This window comes from Myotis brandtii, unplaced genomic scaffold (assembly GCF_000412655.1).
Source record: "Myotis brandtii unplaced genomic scaffold, ASM41265v1 scaffold125, whole genome shotgun sequence".
NCBI classification, from domain to species: Eukaryota; Metazoa; Chordata; class Mammalia; order Chiroptera; family Vespertilionidae; genus Myotis; species Myotis brandtii.
Window position 1 is genome coordinate 2,827,039 of NW_005354385.1, and position 20,675 is coordinate 2,847,713.

The 20,675-nt window shown below is 34.5% G+C and overlaps 1 protein-coding gene across 3 annotated transcripts in view; it reads left to right on the forward strand.

The window, feature by feature from the left end:
• ACVR2A (activin A receptor, type IIA) overlaps positions 1-20,675 on the forward strand; it is a 99,375-nt gene that overhangs the window by 52,132 nt on the left and 26,568 nt on the right. For 2 of the 3 annotated variants that reach the window (XM_014534023.1, XM_014534022.1), the window contains exons 3-5: positions 10,107-10,317; positions 14,604-14,713; positions 14,903-15,057. In XM_014534023.1, the coding sequence (XP_014389509.1) occupies positions 10,107-10,317; positions 14,604-14,713; positions 14,903-15,057 (476 nt within the window). The remainder of the gene's footprint in view (positions 1-10,106; positions 10,318-14,603; positions 14,714-14,902; positions 15,058-20,675) is intronic. The other variant, XM_005859279.2, reaches the window with a different exon arrangement.

Here is a 20,675-nt window from a genome sequence, read left to right on the forward strand (position 1 = left end):
TTCCACTCAGCCAGCCTTCCTGTGGTTCTGGATGATGTCTGTTATGTCTTTTAGTTGTATTTTTGAAGTGGTTGTGTGAGGCAGCAATCTCTGGTGTTTACCTATGCTGCCATCTTGGTTTCTCCCTCTATGTGACTTTTAAAGAAAATTTTCTTTCTTTTGGGTCTTCTGGAAGAAAATATTATAATGGGTGTCTTTTGTTAGTTAGTAGTTTAGTAACTGATTGCAGGTAGTTAGCATCTTTCATTGAATAAGCCCGTGTATAGAGTACATTTTGTATTTAGTGAAGAGTTTAAGAAAGAAGGTCCTCTAAAAGTTTTGCTAAGACAGAAATGCATCTTTTTGTATTAGACTCTTTGTACAATTAAGTAGTTTAAGAAATAGGCAAATTGTAATGAATTTATTTAAAGGGGACTGGGCTGCTTGCCTCTTTTATAAGAGAAAATTCTCCCATTACAAGGTTTGTGCTCTCTTTGGAACTCTAAAACTTTATGTTGAGCCTTTTTAAGAAAGAGGTTTGAAAAAATGAGCAACTTATATATGTTTTTCAAATTTGGTCTGTATAAAAGTAGATACATACTTCTTTTGGAACTATGTACATGGGGAAAATTAGTCAGTTATGAGTTAATGTTGAAATACATTTAAGATGGTTATCTTAGTAATTTGTCAGGAATGAATATTAGGAGTCCTTAAATAGCCAATAGTTAAATATTGACTTCTAAGTACTTTTACTCTCCTTATCCCACACGCACATGCATACTCTGTATCTAGTGTCACAACATACGTTTATCTTCTTAGTTTATTCTATATTAAGTTTTGTTTTTAGTTTATAGTACTTGAGCTAGATGGACAGAATCTTGCACTATTTTGTCAGACTAATAGTAAGTACTAAATACGGAATATAACAGGCCAGGCAAAAAAAATATTTTTGCCTGGAAAGAATGCCAGAAAGTGTTTGTGTTTTCCTTCAGAAGTGGTTGTTTGGTGGTAGGAAAGTGCTTAGTTTAAAAAAAAATTGGATTGACAGGGCCTAAAATGTTGCATTGCCATGTGGAAGTTTTATTTGAAAATTTATTCTGCTTCCTCATATTTCTAACCTGTTTATCAGAAGTCTTTTGGGATATTGTGGACTTGACTTTTCTTGCTAGTGCTTTCAAAGAGCCCAGGACAGCCAGATAGGGAAGGTGACTTGTGTTCTATGATATGTATTAATATAGAAAATAAATGATACAGAAGACATATGATGTTTATAGTTGCAATAGAAACAAATTACTAAAATGAGTTATTTCAGTTATTACATAACACAAAAGTAATAAACAAGAATTTTAATTTTTCTTTCCTAAAAAAAGAATTTTATTCCTAGTATTATAAATATGAACAACGCTATTGGTGATTTTCAAAATAAAGCTAGTTAAGTGACTCTATGTCTGTTATTATTTAACTAGAGGCCCGGTGCACAAAATTGGTGCACAAAATTAGTGCACTGGTGTGTGTCGGGGAGTCTGCCTGCTGCCTTAGGCCTGATCCCAGAATGCTGACATCCCTCTTGCAATCTGGGACCGCTGGCTCCTAACCACTTGCCTGCCTGCCAGCCTGATGCCCCTAACTGCTCCACTGGCAGCTTGATTGCTCCCTAATGCTCCCCTGCTGGCTTGATCTCCCCCTAACTGCTCCCCTGCTGGCTTGATCGCCCCCCTACCTGCTTCCCTGCCAGCTTGATCTCCCCCTAACTGCTCCCCTGCCAGCCTAATTGCCCCCCAACTGCCCTCCCTGCCAGCCGGATCACCCCCAATTTCCCTCCCCTGCTGGCCTGATCGCCCCCAACTGCCCTCCCCTGCTGGCCTGATTGCCCCCAACTGCCTTCCCCTGTCGGCCTGATCGCCCCCAACTGCCCTCCCCTGCTGGCCTGATCGCCCCTAACTGCCTCTGCCTCGGCCCCTGCCACCATGGCTTTGTCCAGAAGGACATTGGGAAGATATCTGGTCTAATTAGCATATTACTGTTTTATTAGTATAGATTCCCTATGCTGTACACTACATACCTGTTGACTATTTTTATAACTGGCAATTTAAATTTCTTAATTCCTTCACCTTTTTTACCCATCCCTCCTACCCCCTCCCATATGGCAACTATGAATTTGTTCTCTGTATGAGTTTTAAACCAATTTTTTTTTTATCTCTTACTTTCTTATACTTGGAGAGATCAAATGAGGGACTATGCAAAGAAAAAACTTGATCTCTGTATTCTAATTTGCCATCCCTTTTGATACCTGGGGCCATCTGGTTAGCATATACTAGTAGACCTTTGCTTTTTATTGGGTAGTTAGTAAGGCTTACTGGGTTTCTTTCCATTCCAAACGTTTACTTATTGTTTTCTTTTTTCTTTTTTTTTTTTTTTTTATCTCCGCCCTTGACAATCCCCTGGCCTCCCCTATCCCCCAGTGTCTTATGTCCATTGGTTTTGCTTATATGCATGCATACAAGTCCTTCGGTTGATCTCTTACTCCCCTCCCTTCTGCCCCCCAACCCTCTCTGGCCTTCCCACTGCAGTTTGACAATCAGTTTGAGGCAGCTCTGCCTCTGTATCTATTATTGTTCAAAAGTTTGTAATGGTCTTTATTATCCATGAATGAGTGAGATCATGTGGTATTTTTCCTTCATTGACTGGCTTATTTCACTTAGCATAATGCTCTCCAGCTCCATCCATGCCGTTGCAAATTGTAAGAGTTCCTTCTTTTTTACAGCAGCATAGTATTCCATCGTGTAGATGTACCACAGTTTTCTAATCCATTCATCTACTGATGGGCACTTAGGCTGTTTCCAGATCTTAGCTATGGTGAATTGTGCTGCTATGAACATATGGGTGCACATATCCTTTCTGATTGGTGTTTCTGGTTTCTTGGGATATATTCCTAGAAGTGGGATCACAGGGTCAAATGGGAGTTCCATTTCCAGTTTTTTGAGGAAACTCCATACTGTCTTCCATAGTGGCTGCACCAGTCTGCATTCCCACCAGCAGTGCACAAGTGTTCCTTTTTCTCCACATCCTCTCCAGCACTTGTCGTTTGTTGATTTGTTGATGATAGCCATTCTGACAGGTGTGAGATGGTACCTCATTGTTGTTTTGATTTGCATCTCTCGGATGATTAGTGACTTTGAGCATGTTTTCATATGTCTCTTGGCTTTCTGAATGTCCTCTTTTGAAAGGTGTCTATTTAGATCCTTTGCCCATTTTTTGATTGGATTGTTTATCTTCTTTTTGTTAAGTTGTATGAGTTCCCTATAAATTTTGGAGATTAGGCCCTTATCAGATATGACGTTGGCAAATATGTTTTCCCACGCAGTGGGTTTTCTTGTTGTTTTGTTGATGGTTTCTTTTGCTGTGCAGAAGCTTTTTATTTTGATGTAGTCCCATTTGTTCATTTTCTCTTTAGTTTCAACTGCCCTAGGAGCTGTATCAGTGAAGAAATTGCTTTGGCATATGTCTGAGATTTTGTTGCCTTTGGATTCTTCTAGAATTTTTATGGTTTCCTGTCGTACATTTAAGTCCTTTATCCATTTTGAGTTTATTCTTGTGTATGGTGTAAGTTGGTGGTCTAGTTTCATTTTCTTGCATATATCTGTCCAATTTTCCCAACACCATTTATTGAAGAGACTATCTTGGCTCCATTGTATGTTCTTGCCTCCTTTGTCAAATATTAATTGAGCATATTGGTTCGGGCTAATTTCTGGACTCTCTATTCTATTCCACTGATCTATATGTCTGTTCTTGTGCCAGTACCAGGCAGTTTTGAGAACAGTGGCTTTGTAATACAGCTTGATATCTGGCATTGAGATCCCACCTACTTTGTTCTTTCTCAGGATCGCTGCAGCTATTCGGGGTCGTTTTTTGTTCCAGATGAATTTTTGGAGAGTTCGTTCTAGATCTGTGAAGTATGCCGTTGGTATTTTAATGGGAAGTGCGTTGAATTTATAGATTGCTTTGGGTAGTATGGACATTTTAATGATGTTGATTCTACCAATCCATGAACACGGTATGTTCTTCCATCTGTTTATGTCTTCCTCTATCTCTTTTTTCAATGTCCTGTAGTTTTCTGAGTAGAGGTCTTTTACCTCTTTAGTTAAGTTTATTCCTAGGTAGCTTAATTTTTTTGGTGCGATGGTAAATGGGATTGTTTTTCTAATCTCTCTTTCTGAAAGTTCACTATTGGTGTATAGAAATGCCTCAGATTTCTTGGGGTTAATTTTGTATCCTGCTACATTGCCAAATTCATGTATTAAGTCTAGTAGTTTTTTGATGGAGTCTTATTGTTTTCAAATTAATCTTAAAAATACCTCTTCTATTTTTTTAACTTAAAAAAAAACTTTATTTTTGAAAGTATTACAAATGTCCCTGTTGGGGTCCAACCCCAGCAGGTCCAGGGGTTCCCAAAGGTGTGGATGGAGTCGGCGAAGAAGGAATGACACAGAGAGAGTGTTCAGTTGATCAGCAGCCTAGCCAGGTTCTCTAGCCAGGTTCTAGCCAGGTTCTCCAGCCAGGTTCGGTCTTTATTGTCCTGTTACATCTGTATTTATATCAGTTGATTTTAATACTATCCATTCTATTCCAAAGGTTAGGGCGTTTGTTAATCTAGGTCTGTTGAGTTTAATCCTGTCTAGGTTAATCTCTGTGTTCCATTATAAGGGCTATTCCAAGGTCACTGCTCTACTGATATGCTACAAGGAAGTGACTGAAGGGGATTATCCTACCCAGTAAAGGTTATGTCCTCCCAGCTTCGCTGCTTGCCTTCTTTGGGACTGCCCTGTGTCGGTGGGTCTCCAGGGGTATAGGCTTTGGTGCTTTCCCTGGTGGGCAGACCCCTGGGGATGTGGGCCCAACAAGTCCCAAATTTATTGCCAACAGTCTTAGTCCAAGTTCCTCATGGTATTTCTGTAACCCTAGCGGGTTTCACTGATTTATTCTCTTCCTTAGTCCTGTTAATCCCTAACTCCAGGGAAAAAATCCTCACCTGGGGAAACAACCTTTCTCGGGGAGGTGGTCTTGTTTAAAACACATAGTGCTAAGAGGGGGAGCAAACATATTAAGAACAGTATGCCATATATGCCAGGTCCCTTGAAACATATGCTGTGCAGATGTTTCTTCCCTGCAGCGACTGTGTCAAGCAGCAAAGATGGACTGGCTTCCGGCATGTCCCCTTTTTTCTCATTGACCCCTTATAGCCCGCCTGCCACCCTTCTTTCTTTTAACTTTTGATGTCTTGCAGATCTGTCTATATTATACCCAGTACAAAAGAATATAGACTTCTTATGTCTAGTAAGAACAGTCTTCTCACAATATTCACAACCCTGTTTGGTTATGGCCTTCCCTGCCTTTGTTTACCTTACTCTGTCTCTCCTTCATAGCCCTGTCTTAGTCCCATTTTCTCTATAAAGTCTTCCCTTTCTTCTTTGTCCCTGAGAATTGATTTAATACACATTTATTGAGCTCCTGTACTGTTCCAGGCACTGGTGGTACAAAGAAGATACCAGGGCTTTGTCTAGCTCTTAGTCTAATGGAGGTTCTAGGTTTTTATCTTAAAATTCTTACAGCATTTATTTATAGCCCTTATCTTGGTGTTTTAATCTATAGTACAAGTATATAATCAGTTTTTTATGTGTAAATATACTATATAAAGCAAAGTTTTCTCTGAAAGATTCTTTAGAAAAAGAGTAATTTTATATTTGAGTCCTTACAAAGTTTTCATATTTGAGGCTCTCAGTAATTTTATTTTGAATAAAAATACAGTGTTTGGAGAAGACAGATAACCTTGAAATGATGCCAGTCAGTGCTAGTTTTGAATGTTTCTGGAGGTTTCTGGAGGAAATAGGTAGAAGGGATAAAGAGTTTAACAAATGAATTGTTCATGGGGGTTGTTCGTTTAGTATCATAATTTGTTGTAAACTATTTACAAAGGTTGTAAAAAAATTTAAAAGCTCATTTTTAAAATCAATATTTTAAGTAGATATATTTGTATACTTATAGAACAATGAAAAAACCACTCTCAGTACTATGTATTGAATATTTGTGGCTTTGAAAAACATTTCCAGTGACCATATTCTATATGACTTCAAAAGGTATTGCTTTTCAAAAGGTATTGCTGTTTTAAAAAAATTTTAAACAGAAGTAACGATTATTCACACTTTGATACTTTTAGATGTCGCAAAAGAAAATAATGAGATACTTGTTGAAAGATGTATGTGAAGTTTGAACAAAATTGTTTTGTAAAATTTTTGTGCTTTATGATTTTAAAAACATTTATAAAATTAAATTAATAAATTAAAATAAGTATACACTGGGCTGTTTCATATACATGTACAAAGGTTTTATATTTCAATTTGGTAAAAAAAAAAATTAAGTATCTTCTCATTGGGGGAAAATTGGGGAATCCTTCATGTTAAACTAATAAAATGCTGTTTATATTTACTTATTTTGGGGTTTATTGGTGCCATGAAGGATTGTACTATACCAGAATTTCCCGTTTACTTAATTTACCTGAAATTATTCTTTAGTATACTGTTTTTGATACTGGTTTTTTTATTTACAGTATAAAATATTTGGGATTAAAAGCATCATTCAGTTTGATCTTCCTTCCATAGCTGATTCTCTTTCTTTGGACATGTGTTCTACCTCTAAGTGACAGGAAGCAATGACATGTGAAAGGGATACAGGAATTATTTTTCAAGTAGAACTAAGTTGTCTACGGAAGTAACAAGTTTAGGGAAAGCATTCAGTTGCATGCCTGTTTATATTATATTCTCAATGCCTTGTTGATAGTTTCATACAGCATTAGAATACTTTTTCAGAAGTCAGACTCAGATTTGTAAGTTGTCCAGACAATTTTACCTTTTTCAGAGGATGGGGACCAAGTAGTAGTTGGTAAGTTTTTTATTCAGTTGCTACATTGAGTTTTTATTCATTAATTATTGTTTGTGTCGGGAGGGCAAGTAAATAGTCTTGGACCCAATGGCATTCTGGCATGTAAAAGGACATATATAGACAAGTAATTAAAAACAATGAATAAATATAAAATAACATTTTTTAATATTGTAAGTAGTGTGCATTTTGGGGGAAGGAAAAGTCCTGATTAAAGGACTGAATTTTGTTATATCTACCTTGAAAAAACATGAAATTGTCACATATGTGAGAGCTGGGCTTTTAAGAACTACTAGAATGATGATAGATAACTAAGGGAGGGCATTCATGAAAAATATTTGAACCATGTCCCATTGCTCCAGCATCATTTATTGAAAAGGCTCTCTTTCCTCCATTGAATTGCTTCTGATAATTTGTCAAAAATTAATTGGGCATATTTGTATGGATCTGTTTCTGGGTTCTCTTTCTGTTTCATTGAAAGTGTCTGTCCTGCCAGTACCTCACTGTCTTACTACAGCTATATGGTAAGCCTTAACAACAGAAAGAGTTATTTCTCCCACGTTATTCTTCTTCCTCAAAAAATTTTAGAATAAATTCATTTATGTTTGAAAGGAAATTGCTGAGATTTTGATATGAATTAGATTAAACCTAGACATTAATTTAGAGTAAATTGACATTTGTATTATGTTGAATTATCAATCCATGAACACAGCATGTCTTTCCAAGTATTTGTCTTTGATTTCTCCCATCAACATTTTAACATTTTATAATCTTCATTATATACATCCTATACATGTTCTCTTAAGTTATATTTAAGTATTTTATTTTCTTAGGAGCAACTTTAACTGGTATTGCATTTTTAATTTCAGTACCATTTCTTCATTCTGTCAGTAGATAGAAATGTAATTGAGTTTTGTGTATTGATCTTGTATCCTGTGGTCTTACTGAACTCACTAGTTCTAGCATTATTTTGTTTTAAGATTCCTTGGGACTTTCTAGGTAGACAGTCATGCCATCTGAAAATAGAAACATTTTGTATCTTCTTTCCAGTCCGTATTACCTTCCTTTTTTAAAAAAAATATGTTTTATTGGTTTTTTTACAGAGAGGAAGGGAGAGGGATAGAGAATTAGAAACATCGATGAGAGAGAAACATCGATCAGCTGCCTCCTGCACACCCCCTACTGGGGATATGCCCGCAACCAAGGTACATGCCCTTGACTGGAATCGAACCTGGGACCCTTCAGTCCGCAGGCTGACGCTCTATCCACTGAGCCAAACCGGTTAGGGCTCCTTTTTTTTTCTTGCCTTATTGCAATAGCTAGAACTTGATACATTGTTGGATTGTTTGCTAAAATTTTGTTGAAGACTTTTACATCTAAGTTAATGAGAGATATTAGTCTGTATTACTCCTATGTACTATCCTTAACTGTTTTTGGTATCAAGATAATATTGGCCTCATAACATTAGTTGTGAAGTAATCCCTCTCTGTTTCTGGAAGAGATTGTATAAATTAGTGTTGGTGTTTTATTTTAATACTTTATGCTTTTTAAAAAAATGGTTGTCCTCAGATCTAGTCATATTAGATGAAATTTACTTTTTCCTCATAGGGGAAGTATTTTAGATTTAAATATAACTTTTGCAGGCCTATTTTATGGCCAAATAGTCTACCAAATTTCAGGCCGTTTGTACTGCCTTTTTTTTTTTTTTTTAAAGATAGGAAAAACAAAGATCAGTATTAGTCATTGATGCATAGGCAGCGCTTGTTAAGCAGAGCAGTATCTAATTTAAGTCTGATGCTGGATTCCTTGACTAGACTTACGGATTTACTATAACTGGGCTGAGTGAATTATAAAACTATGAAATTATTCATAATATTAATTATGGAATTACAGAAATTGAATCCGATGTGGAAACAAGGTAGGGTCACAAAGATTTTCCATCTGTTCTTTTCTAGAAATTTTATAGTTTTAGGTCTATGATTTGTTTAGAATTAATTTTTGCATATGGAGCAAGAGATGAGTTGAGATCCTTTTTGTTTTTCGCATATAGATGTCTAATTGTTCTAGCATCAGTTGTTGAAAAGACTCTGTTTTCTCTAGTGACATTTATGGCTGTATATCAATTGGTCATATATGTGTGGGTCTATTTCTGGATTCTTTATTTGTCTCATTGGTGCATGTGTCTGTTTTCTCACTAAAATTGCACTGTCATGATTGCTGAAGCTCTATAGTAAGTCTTAAAATCAGATTGTATGAATTCTCTTCAGTACCTTTTTTTCAGAATTATTTTGGGTATTTCTATTTCCTTGCTTTCCCATGTAACACAAAAGATAATTTCTCTAAAGTTAGTTACAGTGAAAAATCTGAAACCATTAATGAACTTCTTGTCCTCTGTACCATTAAAATGTAATGGGCTATTTTGAACATTGTATAGATTTTTCCCCTTAAATACTTTTATAACATAACACATAATTCATTTGAAAAGCATTGGTTTTCTGAATTATATAGACCTTCTAAATATTGGCACATTTTGTTATTCAATATTTAAATGTAACATTTGTTAATATCATCACTGACTGCATCAGAAAGTTCTTTACGTATTGGGAAGGTGTCATGCTAATGGTGGTGAATACAAATTTTCAAAAATTCTTAATTTTGTGTGAAAACTCAAATTTTTGATGCATAGTGTCAGTTGTTTTTCTTGAAGTAACTGGTTTACATGATTCATTTTTAAGACCTTACCAGATACCCAAATCTGAGATAACCATGGCTGGTTCATTTCACAACTCAATCATGCAAGGGCTTTTTCTTGAGGCAACCATTTTCAGTATGCAGCGGAAGTGCCTTAGTTCCTATTTTGTTACACAGAATATTGAACTCTACTCAAAGGTTAAGATTTAATAAAATGAACAATTTTACTGCTTTTTATCAAGGACATTCTTTAGTAAAGTGAAACTGGTCTTTTCCAGAGAAATCTTGTGATATATGTATTCACTTTCTATTATTATGTTTATTATACTTAAAATGCAGTGATTGACCTAGAAACCTACACCTAATGTTATAACTCTAGGTTATAACACTAGGAAGACAGTAAATTATTGACATTTTCAGAAGATCTGAAGTTAGTATATTGGGAGACAATCTTTTATTTTAAGAGCGAATGCAGTTACATTAAATTGTGTTTTATTATCTTATAGGTGCTATACTTGGTAGATCAGAAACTCAGGAGTGTATTTTCTATAACGCTAATTGGGAAAGAGATAAAACCAATCGAACTGGTGTTGAACTCTGTTATGGTGACAAAGATAAACGGAGACATTGTTTTGCTACCTGGAAGAATATTTCTGGTTCCATTGAAATAGTGAAGCAAGGTTGTTGGCTGGATGATATCAACTGCTATGACAGGTAAGGAAACATTTCCTTTTTTATGATAGCATTGAGTAATTTTTACCACCACCACTCCTTTTAAAGGGGAAAGATCAATTCATGTATTTTTCACTTTATTTCTTTTTTTGTAAACATGGGATTATGAAGACCATTGTAACACTAGAGGCCTGGTGCACGAATTCGTGCACAGGTGGGGTCCCTCCCCCTGGCTGGCAATTGGGGCCGATCAGGGCCATCTCGCCCAGTCCCGATTGGGGCCGGTGGCTGGGGAGGGGCCACGGGAGGGCTATCAGACATGTCTGGCCCCATCTCACCCATTCCCGATCGATCGGCCGACCCCAGCAACAAGCTAACCTACCGGTTGGAGCATCTGCCCCTTGGTGGTCAGTGCATGTCTTAGTGACCGGTTGGTCAACCTCTCAGTCAGATACTTAGCATATTGGGCTTTTATATATAGAGATTCTCTAATGACAAGAGATGTATTTTAAAGTAATAAAATAAATGTGACATGTTTATATTTTATCTTCGATATAAATGACCAAGTAGTGAGAAATATAGATAAAAAATATGTCTTTCCTTATATTGTTAGGATTATAAATGTGTGTGTTTTTTATAATGACAATTTTAAGGAAAAAGGATTTTTAAAATTGCTTTAAAAAAGAATATATCCATTGAAAATCTATTCTCAAGGAGATGAAAGCTTAATTGTAGTATTTAATTTCCTTTTAGGTTTCTTCTTTATGTATGTGGAAGAAATTGATTTTACTATATTTCTTCCTTTTTTTTTCCTTGCAAAGTAGGCCTTTGTACTTTATCCCAAGAGACATTTTAACTTGATGTTCAGAATTACATCAGAACTAACACAGTCCTCATAGAAAACTGCATTTTATTTAAAAGATCTTGTTTAAACTGTTTTATTCTATATTGACAATGAAATACAGTGCACATGTAATTGACTGTCAGTGATTTTTCGTGGAGGAGCCCATAGATGTTGGGCTGATAACTTAAACTGCCTGGATTTTTTCACTGCGGGTGGGTGCTGATGACTGGCAGAGGCTGCAAAGTCCTAGATAACCAGACTTCTTGGAGCCAAAAAACTGATATACTCGTGTTCCTCTTCGCTTTTAGGTGCCTCATCTGTGGGTGATTGGCTATATGTGATTAATAGCAAAATGCATTGAATAAGACCATACAAATTGAATTAGCTCTACTTTATTTTTAAATAGTTATTTTGGTGTATATGTATCATTTAGGATAGACTTCCAAATCTGTGAATTTTCCAGGGATTATTTCTCTATAATTATATATTTAAGCTGCATTTAAATTGTTAGCCTTTCTATTAGCGCAGAGGTGATCATTAAGTAATATTTGTTATCATGAAAGGTAAGTAGGGCCACTAAGAAAACAGTATAGAGGTTCCTAAAAAAAATTAAAAATTGAACTACCTTACATTTCAGCAATTCTATTTCTGTGTATTTATCCAAAAATGAAAACGCCAACTGAAAAAGATATATGCACCTTTATGTTTATTGTAGCATTATTTATAACAGCCAAGATGTGGAAGTAATATAAGTGTCCATTGATAGATGAATGGATAAAGAAAGTGTATGTAATTAAAATTAAAATATATATTACATACATAATATATATCATATATAACATATAATATATAAAATATATAATATTCTATTGTATGCATAGAAGTCACCCATAAAAAGAAGGAAATCTTGCTTTTTGAAACCACATGGATAAACCTTAATGGCATTATGCTAAGTGAAATAAGTCAGAGAAAAAAAATACCATATGATGTCATTTATATGTGAATCAAAAAGACAAACCAAAATTCATAGATACAGAGTAGTTGTAAGAGGCTGAGGGGTGGGTGAAATAGGTGAAAGGGGAGAAATGGTGCATACTTTCAGTTATAAAACAAATTAATCCTGGCATGTAATGTACAGCATGGTGACTAGTTAATAATACTGCATTGTGTATTTATAAGTTGCAGAGAGGGTAGATCTTAAAAGTTCTCATCACATGGAAAAAAATGTGTGTAATGCTGTGGTGATGGATGTTAACTTATTGTGGTGATCATTTCACAGTCTATACAAATATCATATTACTATGTTTTATACCTGAAAAAATATACAATGTTATATGTTAATTATATATCTATTTTTTTTAAAAGGTAGGTAGAAAGAAGTTGGGGGAAAATGAGATCTGGGAATCATCTTTATCCAAAACTGTCTTTCATTAATTAGTTGAAATCAAGGATTTCTGGTGTTTTTTGTTTTGTTTTGTTTTGTTTTGTGTGTGTGTGTGTGTTTTGTAGTAAAAAGATACTGTGCTTCTCATCTAAAACCAGTATTGCTGGAGGTTAAACTTGGCTTGATAATGGGGTATGAGTGGTTCAGCGCAAATGCTTGTTCTTACAGGGATAATTACTAAACCAACTCTGTTTCTAGGGATTAAATGCTAACTTAAAAGTATGTGAAATTTTGTATTTATGCTCTGAATTTGATTAAAAAACAGATATTAAGGATAATAAGAAAAGTAGGAGAAAGGAAAAGAAGATTAAAGAAATGTCAAAGTGTGGAGGAAAAGAGTAATAAAGAGAAAAATAAAATTGGATGGCAAAAAGTAATTAGGCTAGGTTAATTTACCTCCCATAATTTGAGGCATGGTTCTAAATACTAAATATTAAATTTATATATATTTCTTTTGCTAAATTGTTAAAAATGTACCTTTCGTTTATCTTTTACTTTCTACTAAATAGATATTGGTATCAATTACATTTTAAAGTTAGGTTTTTTAAAGATGGCATTCTCCCTGAAATATCTTGAGCTTTTCATTATAAAGTTAAATCAACCTATTATTCTAATAGCCATCCTTAAAGTTCAGTTTATTTGTAACATGTCTTTAAATCTACCTGATGTTTGTTAGCACTATTTCAGTGTTTGAGGGTTTTTTTTTAAAGAATCAAACCAGGGACCCTTCTGTCTGCAGGCTGACGCTCTATCCACTGAGGCAAACCAACTAGCGCTACTTTCCGTGGTTTCAATTACCTATGGGAATTAAGAGTGTCATTTTTGGGCCCCAAAATATTGCGTGGAAAATTGCAGAAATAACTATTGTGCACAGTTCTGAGTGTTGTGAAGAAATCTCGTGCTGTCCTACCCACAACTGGAATCATCCCTTTGTTCAGTTATGCAGGCTGTATATGTTACCTGCTCATTAGTCACTTAGTACGTGTTTTGATTATGAGAGCGAGAGAGAGGGAGAGAGAGACAGAGACCACCATTATATAACTTTATTACAGTATATTGTTATAATTGTTCTATTTTATTATTAGTAATTGTTGTTAATCTCATATTGCGCCTAACTTATAAATTAAACTTTATCATAGGTATGAATATATAGGAAAAAACAGTGTATATAGGGTTCAGCACTGTCCTCGGTTTCAAGCATCCACTGGGGTCTTGGAACTTTTCCCCTGCAGATAGGTGGGGGGAACTACTGTATAGCTGTTTCTTAGTGATTGATTAGGATTTGTTCTACAGGCTAATTTCCTATCTTTTCAGTAACTTAGGTTCTCTATAGAAGGTTGCCTCCACCTTCCCCTCCAGATCAACCTAACTTGAATTAGTTTTCGAGTTACTAGGTTCTATATGTTTGTTGTTACATATTGTTCTTGTTGTTTATCTTAAGTCTGTTTATTGTGTTCAGGGTATTTAAATTTGTACTACAAAAAGCACTTAATTCCCAAGCCCTGATTTGGTCTCTGATATTGAGATATGTTCTACTGTGAGGTATGAACTTGCATCACTTGCATCACTTTGTATTTGTGTATTTATGTGTGTACATACGTTCATATGCATATTTACATGTACACAGATACAGTTTTACATATAGTGTTTGTATTTCTGAAATGGGAAAGCTATATTTCTTGTGAGAAAAGTGCTCCTAGACCAAATTTCTTCATTGGCTCTTTCAGTTTTTTAATAATTAAACAACAAAAAGATGGTTGCTTTAGATTGATCATTAAAAACCGAGTTAAAGCAGTAGTCTCAATGAGCCAATGTGATTGTTATAAAATCAGTTGTTTATTTTATTCTGATGAGATTTAGTAACAGGATTCCAAGGATAGTTTTGAATTTTAAGAATTGACCATTGGATATTAATAAAAATCTTAAAGTTGACTATAAATGACTTATTACTTTATCTCTGAGAAGAACTTGAGAAACATACCTGTTGTAGATTCAGTATAATAATGTTGATTTTAATTATTCCTCTTTGTTTGTTTGCAGGACTGATTGTATAGAGAAAAAAGACAGCCCTGAAGTATATTTTTGTTGCTGTGAGGGCAATATGTGTAATGAAAGGTTTTCTTATTTTCCGGAGATGGAAGTCACACAGCGTAAGTTCACAGGGAAAATGCATAGGTCTGTTTAGTAGATGGAAAACAAAGTATATTCATGTTAATAGGATCATTTACTCCTACCTCTCCCACTTTTATTTTTCTCCTAAAATTTGATCCTACAATAAATACTTATTATAGAATTTTGTAGATTAAATCTGAGTTGTTCTTTTCCTTCCCTTTCCACAGCTACTTCGAATCCAGTTACACCTAAGCCACCCTATTACAACATCTTGCTCTACTCCTTGGTGCCACTTATGTTAATTGCAGGGATCGTCATCTGTGCATTTTGGGTGTATAGACATCATAAGATGGCCTACCCTCCTGTACTTGTTCCTACTCAAGTAAGTTATTGTCTCATACTTTGTGCTGTTTTAACTTGCATGTTTTAAAGGAGTATTACTGTGATAAAATCTACCAGTTAGTTACAATTCGTTTTCCTTTAGAGTTAATTTTTGAATATTTTTTATTATGGAAGATATTGCAAAGCAAATTACCAATTTGCTATGTCCTGAACTTTCCTCACTTAAGTGTTGAGTAGACTAGATTGAAGGGTTTTCCCATTCCTGTTCTTCTTGGGGGAGTTTTACTGTCATTGTTACACTTTACAGTGTGAGTGAGATTCACCCTGCTTTATTATGATGTAATTGATGATGGAGAAGGGAAAACAACCCTTTCATTCCCTTCCATTCTCTCCTCCATTCCCAAATTTTTGTGCCTTTTTTCAAGACTACTTGCCAAAATATCCTTCTAACCATGAATTAGGGACCCATTAAGGTAACCAGGAAAGTGTGGAAAAGAGAGGTTTCACAAAGGCTTCAGGAAGATATATCACTAAAAATGGTGTTTTGGGGAAAAGCAGAAGAGCAGTGTTTCTCATCATGTATTGTTGATAGTTCCAAATATATTTTTGTTTGTAACATATTAATTGTGTACTAAACACTAAACACTTTTTTTAATGCCCTTGATTCTTACTTCTCTGAGCCAGACTATATCTGAAAATATAGGTGTGGTGGGTAGCCAGATAAAATGCATGAAATTTTCCTCATTCTCTATCGTGTAGACAGTTGGCTTTAGTCCAGTGCTTTATAAGGACTTTTAATATAAATAGTTGATACTCTACAGGCTGAGCAAAGGTGATAACTTTTGGTTACATTTGCTTGAGACATTTTTTAAACTCTAATTTTTACTGTTTTAACTCTTAAGATCAGATTACCTCAGCCTCTGGATCTCTTTGTTTAACTTTGTTTCTCTAATACAGTAGGATTAATGGTTAAAACTTGATAGGAGAAAATGGTAAAGTCCTATAATTTAATGACCAAAACAACTTCTTCTCTTTAAGCTTTATTTACATAACATATTTCTTTCTCAGTACTTGCCACAATCTGTTAGCATTAGATCATTGATCCCCATAATCTTTGTAAAATGTGTATGTGGAGGAATAAACCTGAGGTTAAATACTTTGTTCAGTTAGGTAAACACACTATTTTGTACAGCTGAAATATTTTAACTCTTAGACATTAGTAATCAAGTTTTGAGTCAATATAAAATAATCTCTAAAAAGTGATTTATAATAAAAAATGTTAGTGTCCAGTAAATAGATGTAGTTTACTCCATAAGGCCATAGGATACACTTTACCTTCTGTTGGTGGTAACTATTTTAATAATAAGTACCTACATTTAGAAGTGAGAGCATTTATCTTTAGTACTATAGTGGTGTCCAAATGTACCGTACTTACATTTGTGGTGTGATGGAAACTAACTGGAAACTACATTTAAAAACAACTTTGTTGTTTCTTAGTAAAACTATAAGAAGAATAATGTAATCTTATAGATAATATTGATTTGTATATAATGTTGATAGGAAAGTATGGTTGAACATTTTTTTTAAAAGGGCTTGATATAATATATTAGGCTACTTCATTTAGAAATGCTAATTCATTCCAGGGTTTACACTTCTAAAAAGGAAAGATGCAGTTATTATTCATAATTAACTAAGAACCAGGTATCTTTATTAGTATTCATCTTAGATATTTGTTGCCATGGTTAATGTTACTGTTCTCATTTATTTGATACTTACATTGTTCTGTGGTGAATTTGAATAAATTTTATGAATTACTGAAAAATAAGGAATGAGTTGGAAGGTTTTTGATGGAATGACCTGGAATGGTCAACCTTTGTTATTAAAAATACAAGACATGCCTGACGTTATGCTTTCCTTCTGTCATAAACTATGCTGTGGAAAAGGAGCATTGTCATCAGTGTGGCATTTCTCTTGTGTCAACTTCACAATGTCTCAGAAACTGTAGTGCCACTCTTTCAGTCTCATTCTGGATGAGAAAGTTATGTAAACTAGTTCTGCAAGATGACTTAGGGGCCATCTTGTTACAAAATACTCAGTTTTATCTATTTCAGAATAATTAATGAAAATTACATCAAGCATTTATTGAACATTTAGAGTGTATGAGAATACTGGTACTTTATGTATATGTAGAAATACATAATTTAGACAAGAATATATAAAACTATATAAGATATATAATTTTCCCCCCATGATTTCCAACTTGTGACTGGTATATGAAGATCATCTTTAGAATATCACGATGTATTTTTGTTTAAAAATAAAAATTCCTGAACCACACCCCTAAAAGTATAGAATGGGGCCTAGGATATTATGTTTCTAATAAGTTTCCCAGGTGATTTTGGTGACAGCCAGGTATGAAAAGCTCTGATTTGATTTTACTCACAGGATTGTTTATATAGATTAATCCCTACTTTATAGATAAAGAAATTGAGACATAACAAAGCTCACAACTATCAGAGCTGGAATCTAAACCATGGACTCGGACAACTAAAGCTTTGCTCTTATTGCTTACGCTGTTCTGCTTCTCATTTTCCACAGAACAGTTGCCTCAGGGGTTTCAAATAATTCTACATTCCTGCCATCTCAAAACCATCTTATAGGCCATTTTATTTTCCTACTTTGGGATGTTGAATAATAACAAGCAATAAAATAATAAAAATGAGCAATAGCATGATCACATCATCTCTAATAGGACAAAAGGAAAAATAAACAAGTCATATTCATGTTTTCCACTAAAAAATTTTAACACATTTTAGAATAGGGTTTATGAACTTTGATTGGGTTGCAGGTAAAGATTCTTGTGTGTCTGAGTTGATAGTGCCAATACCTAGTTGTTATTCAAGACTTTTTTTGAGGGGGAGAAGTAGGTAGGGGAGACATACCACACATTTGAAATCTTAAAGTGACTTCTGTATTTCATCCCATATTCATGTCCCCATATTCCAAATTTAATTCCAAGACCAGTTAGAAAAATAGCTTACATGCTTGTTGTGGATTTCTAGAACATTCTTTATCTAAATTCTTTAAACACTTTTAGACAATGATGTAAAATTTGTCATTCATTTTCTTAGGGAAACTTTTCCTTAGAGCTTTGGCTAAAGGCTGGTTTGTGGATTAACTGCTCTGTCGTAAGATGGCAGTGGTGATATCTTTTCATGAAGATACTTATTGATGAGTCATTCCTACAGTAAGAACTATATTTGAAGATTTATAGTGATTCTCAGCAGAGTAAGAATCTGTGCTGATAAGGTTACATATACTGTGCTCATTCATTGATCTGATCTTTTATTCTTCTTGGGGGGAAAAAGATCAATCCTATGGGACATACTGGAGTACTGAGATAGCAACATACATCCTCTTGCTAAGCTACTACTATGTTTGTGACGTTGTTTCATGGTATCACTGTCTTTCTAGTCATCCTGAATGAAAGCCTTGGAGACAAGTGCTTTTCCTACTCTTGGCTCTGTCCATTCACTGTTCATCCCTTCTGATCCTGTTGTAGCTCAGGACATATGGCATCCAGTGCTAAGATTATTTCTATAATCTTGTAGCTGGTCTTCTAGTTTTTTCTCTTCATCTGTACTAATGCTGTAGAATACTTGTCTGATTATGTTACTTCTGAGCTTAAAAGCTATTTGAGAGTTTTTAAATGATCAGTACAAAATATACAGAGTTTGGAGCATGACGTGTGGTCTTCTATACTTTGTCTGCCTTTTGATTCTTTTCTCCTAATACAACCTAAGCCATCCATCATATCTATCTAGAATGGTATTAGTTATGTGCCTTCCTTGAGGGAATTGAGAAAATAGTGCTCAAGTCAGTTTAAGTTTTCTGTGATGCAGACGAGCGACCCCAGTTGAGAAAGGCTTTAGTCATTTGTGTATGTTTCATTCTCACACTTGATTGTAAGCTCCTTAAAGATAACTGTGTTTGTATCACTACTGTATCTCACACAGTATTTGCATGTAATAACTATTCTGTAAGTGATGAATTGCTAAATTGACTTTATTGTATTTAGAGTTATACTAAGATGATAATGCACTATGCCCAGGGATTCATTTAATAAGCATTTAGGTTATCTAGGGCTTTGCTTTAAGATGAATCTTGAGGCCGTATTTCTTGGGGGTAAAATAAGTTGAAGTCTTCTAGGCTTTTATAAGAGAATGCCATTATTCAATTCTTTATTTATCATAGTCTTAAAGCATCCTTTTAATTTGTTTCACCTATGTCACTTTTCTTTTGCCTGTGTTGAAACTGTCTTTCCACATGTGAAAGGAGCCTCTTAATAATCTTTAGTGAGTAAACTGATCATGAACTGGTTTTTCTAGTGTCAGTGAGTCATTAATGTGAGGGAATTGATGCATTCACTCTATTATTAAGAAGTCTTAATGTGGTTTCAATAAAACTATTTGCATCACTTTCATAACCATATGTGAGCTTAAGTTTCTTGCTTATAAGATCTTTATTTGTGCAGATAAAAAATAACACTTGATAAGAAAATCCATTTTAGGGACTAGAAATTAAACTGCCTTTAACAAGATATGAAGTTAGCTTCTTGTTAAATTTTTAGAGGCTATATAAACAGCACTATAGTATTGTAACATTAATACTTTTTAAATGACATTGGTCTCTTCAGTTCTTATGTTATGACTTTTTTGTTTAGGTTTTGGTCTGATAAGGACTAAAAGCTTTCACATGTTTGAGATACGTAGTTGGGCACACAGAATAATCCAATTGACCTTAATATTAATCATAGGTTATCATTTCATGCTATGTCAAATTACTGTTCACTGAGAAACCAAGCCATCTTTGAAATGCTTTGTAGGATTTTCCTGTTGAACATAAATCTATATATGTACCCATTTAAAATTAGTAAGATACTGAAAGGGGCAGCATATCATTATTCAAACAAGTCAGTTTAGGGAAGTATGTTCTTTATTTGGGAGGATGTAGGGGAAATTTACTAAATTTCATTAAGTATTTAATATGCTAATATTAAGTTATACCTGCAAAATAGATATTGCATCTATGGAAGCATATCTTGAAATAGATTGACTGCTTATTAAATGCTTGAAGTTTATGAACACATCTCTTGCTTTTTCTACATCTTTTGCTTTCTCTTTAAAAAATTGCCTTCTATTTAAAATACAGATAGAAGTGTGTGTGTCCCCCTCCCCCTCCAAAAAAAAAAGGGGGAAAAATCATTTGTTCTTCCTTTCTTGTTTTAATCAGTTTTCGGAAATAACCAATTCTAACAGGCTGGTGTATATCCTTTGACACCTCGAATCTCATTTGTTTGAGTATATGCTCTCCCCCCCTCTTTTTTAAACTGTAAAATGTTACTCCACGATGTATACTAAGGACAGCTTTTCAGCTCAGTACTTCTAATCGATCTCATTCTGATTAAATGATGTTGTTTTTAGATGAAATTTAGTGGGACTCTAATGTGTGCTCTTAAAATACCAAAACTTGTTTTATTTGCTTAGAGTTTGTGTTAGGTTTCTGATAAGAGCAGGAACCTACATTCCACAAATGTTTTCACTTTATTATTTTATCATGCTTAAAATATGGTGATATAATGCTATTGTTTTATGCTTG